The sequence below is a fragment of the Amphiura filiformis genome, chromosome 19 (assembly GCF_039555335.1).
Source record: "Amphiura filiformis chromosome 19, Afil_fr2py, whole genome shotgun sequence".
NCBI classification, from domain to species: domain Eukaryota; kingdom Metazoa; phylum Echinodermata; class Ophiuroidea; order Amphilepidida; family Amphiuridae; genus Amphiura; species Amphiura filiformis.
The window spans coordinates 31,983,040-31,987,368 of record NC_092646.1 but is presented as its reverse complement, the minus strand read 5'-3'; the positions used below and the strand labels follow the sequence as shown (position 1 = coordinate 31,987,368).

General features: G+C 37.6%; 1 protein-coding gene across 1 annotated transcript; it reads left to right on the top strand.

Moving 5' to 3' along the window:
- Positions 1–2,352: 2,352 nt before the first annotated feature.
- LOC140140498 (uncharacterized) lies at positions 2,353–3,258 on the top strand. Its single transcript, XM_072162256.1, has one exon. The coding sequence runs from the start codon at positions 2,353–2,355 to the stop codon at positions 3,256–3,258; it is 906 nt and encodes a 301-aa protein (XP_072018357.1).
- The last annotated feature ends 1,071 nt before the right edge of the window (positions 3,259–4,329 follow it).

Here is a 4,329-nt window from a genome sequence, read left to right as displayed (position 1 = left end):
TCCTAACTGGCAATAAAAGTAAAATTTTAATAATTGGCCAATTTCTTGAAAAAAGAGCCAAAAACATGCATTTTTGTCATGTTTTCTGACAGTCGAGTCACAAAAATCAAAGACTTGGAACAAGTCTACACATTCAAAATCTTGAGTAGATGCCGCAATTTTGCTCTAGTTCCCACTTTTTTTGTGTTACTTTAATTAAATAATGGGTTATAAAAATGAAACATGACTAAAACCTAGAACGCGTAAACTGAAATTAGTAAAAATATTAAAATTTTACTTTTATTGCCAGTTAGGACTAACTAAATGATTAGGATTTAGCTATGTTTCATTTGACAAAACAGGATAATATTTTTGTTTCTCCCAAAAAATTAGTGCTGTATTTTTCTGGAATAGGGAATAGATTGCGCAATGTATTTTTGACAATATTCACACTCTCTTTAGTGCGAGTTTTGATGTCATATTAAGAGCGCCGGATAGTGCAAAGCATTTTTTGTTCATGCCAGGGAACATTAAAACCGTTTGCACCCACATATCTCTTATGCACAGTTTGTCCCTACATTACCATGTGCCTTGAATAGCTATTGTAAGCCACCAAACCTGTGGTTGAGAGGCTAGGAAATCATTCCTAATATCCCATACCCTCGTTTGTATGCCTTTATCTAATCTTGCTCCCCATGACGAGGACATTAGCACATTCAACATGTTTACAATTGGCTTATAGTAGGGATGACCATCATAATTTCATGTTGCCCCTTTTGCTACAAAAGATTGTTTTCTGGAAAGAACTCATCAACAGAAGTATTTTGGTGGTTAAATGGTCAAAATCGGTCAAAAACTTTTCGAATTATGAATTGTCAAAGTTTCCCATTCTGACCGGTCATTGGAACGAAATAATTTGACAAAGTCTAAATATAGCAATGTGAGCAAAATTGGTATAAGCATATATTTACCTTTTTATATTTCTTTATTTTAATATATATGCAAACATGAAACAAGCATATTGTGAAAGTATCAAAGGGTTTCTTATGAAATGGCACTTTACTAGTCAAAAGCATGAAGTATTTCTTCAAACCGAGGCACTGAAATCATGCTTTTAGAAAACATTTGCCAAAAATCATCCATAATGGCCAAAGTGGCACAAAATCAAAAGTCCAGGTGAACTTTTTTCCACAACAATATACACTACACATAAGAAAAATACTAATGTACTACAAGGGATTTTCAACATAGGAATCCAAACAATCAAGTACCAACATGCACAGCTTTGTCCTGATATCACTTCTGGGGTTTTATTTAACAAAATGTTTAACCTCTATTGTGATTGGCAGCAGCATAAGGTATCTCTTTGATAGCTGATAATGCCCAGCCATTCAGCAAGTGGCTAATAACTGACCTTGATAGGCTTGAATGAATACTGTCATGTGCTACAAAACCATCACACTCCATGGCCTGGTCACTCTATATGCTACAGGGAGCAGGGTCGGATCCAGGAATTTTTGATAAAGGCGCCTTTTGGTCGACGCACGAAAAAAATGTGTTAAAGGGGTTACCCCTCGAAAACTCAACGGTTTTGGCCCATTGTTTGCTGTTCATGGCCGAATTTGTTCCTTTTTTTTAATTTCTTACCATTTTTGTATTTTTAAGCCCCCGGCGCCCTTGGCCAGTCAAAAAAAAGAGGGGCGGGCGCCGACTGCGCCCCCCCCCCCCCCTAAATCCGCCCCTGGGGAGCACAGTACTTTAACAATGGAGTGAAAGACCATTATTGATTAGGCGCGTATTTTAAAAGTACAGCTCCTGTGCGTGTATAGCAGCAAGTCAGTGCAGATGGTATAAATATAAGAACATGTTTAGGGTTGAGATCAGGTGAATAAGAGTTGTTCCACTGCTCAAGAAATCCGGTCTAGCTTCAGAAGAACTAAATAATTATAGACCTATATCAAATCTTAAATTCATGTTCAAGACAATTGAAAAAGTTGCTGCTTCTCAGTTGAATTCATATCTTGATGAAAACAATTTGCATGCTCCAATGCAGTCAGCATACATAAACATCACAGCACTGAAACGGCTCTGTTGCGCGTTCAGAATGACCTGCTTTGTGCAGTTGATCAGCGTCAGGAGGCCGCTCTCATTTTACTTGATTTTTCGGCTGCGTTCGATTTGATTGATTGATCACGACATCTTGCTGCATCGACTGCGTCAACGCTACGGTATTGATGGCACTGCGTTGAAATATATGTCATCCTATCTGAAGGGCCGTTCTCAGTGCATTGATGTTTGCGGTGTCACCTCTGATGAATTCTTTCTTCATGAGGCGTACCTCAGGGATCCGTATTGGGTCCACTCATATTTACCATGTATACTGCCCCACTAGGTGACATCATTTCATCCTATGGGTTGAGTCATATGATTTATGCTGATGACACACAGTTGTATATAGTTCATGATCCATCCAAGCGTAGTGAGAGTATTGATATAATTGAACGGTGTGTTTCAGATATTAAGGCATGGGCAGTTACCAATAAGCTAATGCTGAATGATACAAAAACTGAGGTTATTCATCTGTCATCTCAATTTGTCAAGACCCTGCCACTACCACCACTTACCATTGGTAATGCAGCTATAGATCCATCGACCTCAGCCCGAGATCTTGGTGTTGTGATTGATAGTGCACTTAACATGAAAGAGCATGTAAAAGCTTTAACAAGATCAGCCTCTTTTGCTATCTACAAGATTGGTAAGATCTGCAAGTATCTTGATAGTAAATCAACAGAGCGCCTTGTACACGCATTCGTCAGTTCGAGACTAGACTGCTGCAACTGCAACAGTCTTCTGGTTGGCCTGCCAAAATATGAGATTGCCAAATTGCAGCGCATCCAGAATTCTGCTGCACGTCTAGTCTCTCGTGCAAAATATCGTGACCACATGAAGCCAGTTTTATACGATCTCCACTGGCTTCCGATTGAACAGCGTATCGTGTACAAGGTGCTCCTGATTACTTTCAAGGCCTTGCATGATCTAGCCCCATTGTATTTAAAAGAATTGGTTAATACATATCAACCCACCCGTTCACTACGTTCCACTACACAAAAGTTGTTGAGTGTCAGAAAGTGCAATACAAAGTTTTATGGTGAGAGAGCTTTTTGTAATGCAGCTAGCTCCAGTCTTGTGGAACAACTTGCCTATACAACTCAGATCTGCAGATTCCATCAATCATTTCAAGAGTATTTTAAAAACTCACCTTTTTACCAATGCATTTAGTGATGTTTCTTAAACTTTTTAAATTTGTTTATCTTTTAACCTAGTCTCATCTCAGCATGGTTCTGAGTTTTATCTGGGTATCAGTTGTATATTTTTGATATAGTTGAAATGTATTTGTGCAATTAATCTTTGTAGTTTTGGTGTTTTTAATATATTGTAAAGCGCATTGAGATTTTGTATGTAATGGGCTCTATAAGAAATAAATATTATTATTATTATTAATAATACAACAAATGAGCATGAAACTTCACATTTATGTTCAGAAAGGTGTCTATTTAACATGATTCGAAAGGTGTTTGGAAATTCCAAAGGGAAGCTGGTGATTTAATTTTTAACTCGAGATCTACTTGTCCGGTTTTTTCCTTTTTACAGAGGGTATGATAGAGGTAATAACAACAACTCTGCCAAATTACAGCTCAGTAGGTCAAGGTGTTCACCTGATCTTATTCATCTGAATATTGTGTGCCATTCTGAGCAGTGCTGCACTGGGCCACTGGCAATTAAGCGCACTGTGGCGATGGACCAATTTTGACTCACACTTACAGAAAAACCAAATAAGTTATGATGCTGTAATTTGCAGGATAGTTACAAAACATAATTGGCATTAACATCTCCAATTTTTACAGAAAAATTATGAAAAATAAAAGAATGAGCTCAATTTAGAAATGTCTGTGCAAGCAGTGCACAGTTGAGCTCCCTGCATGTCTATGGGAGTGTTCTAATCAAGTTGATGGTTCATTGGTCATCCCTACTTATAGCAATCACATGCTGACAATACACATACCTGATTGGTTAAGCAGGTCACCATGGTCAGTATAATTAGCTATATTTTTAATTTATTTAGTGATACGGCATAGAAACCTGCAATAGGCGATTTTATTTCAGAATATATAACTACAGCGCACAACATTAAGCCCATTCTCTATAGTTAGAGCCATATTATAACATTTTCAAACAAAATAGATTAGCATTTATTTGCCATAAAATGTACCGGTAAGCTTTTACTGTCAGATATATCCCCTTACAACTTACGGCAAAGCAAAGAAAATTGAAATTTACTACCAGCACACA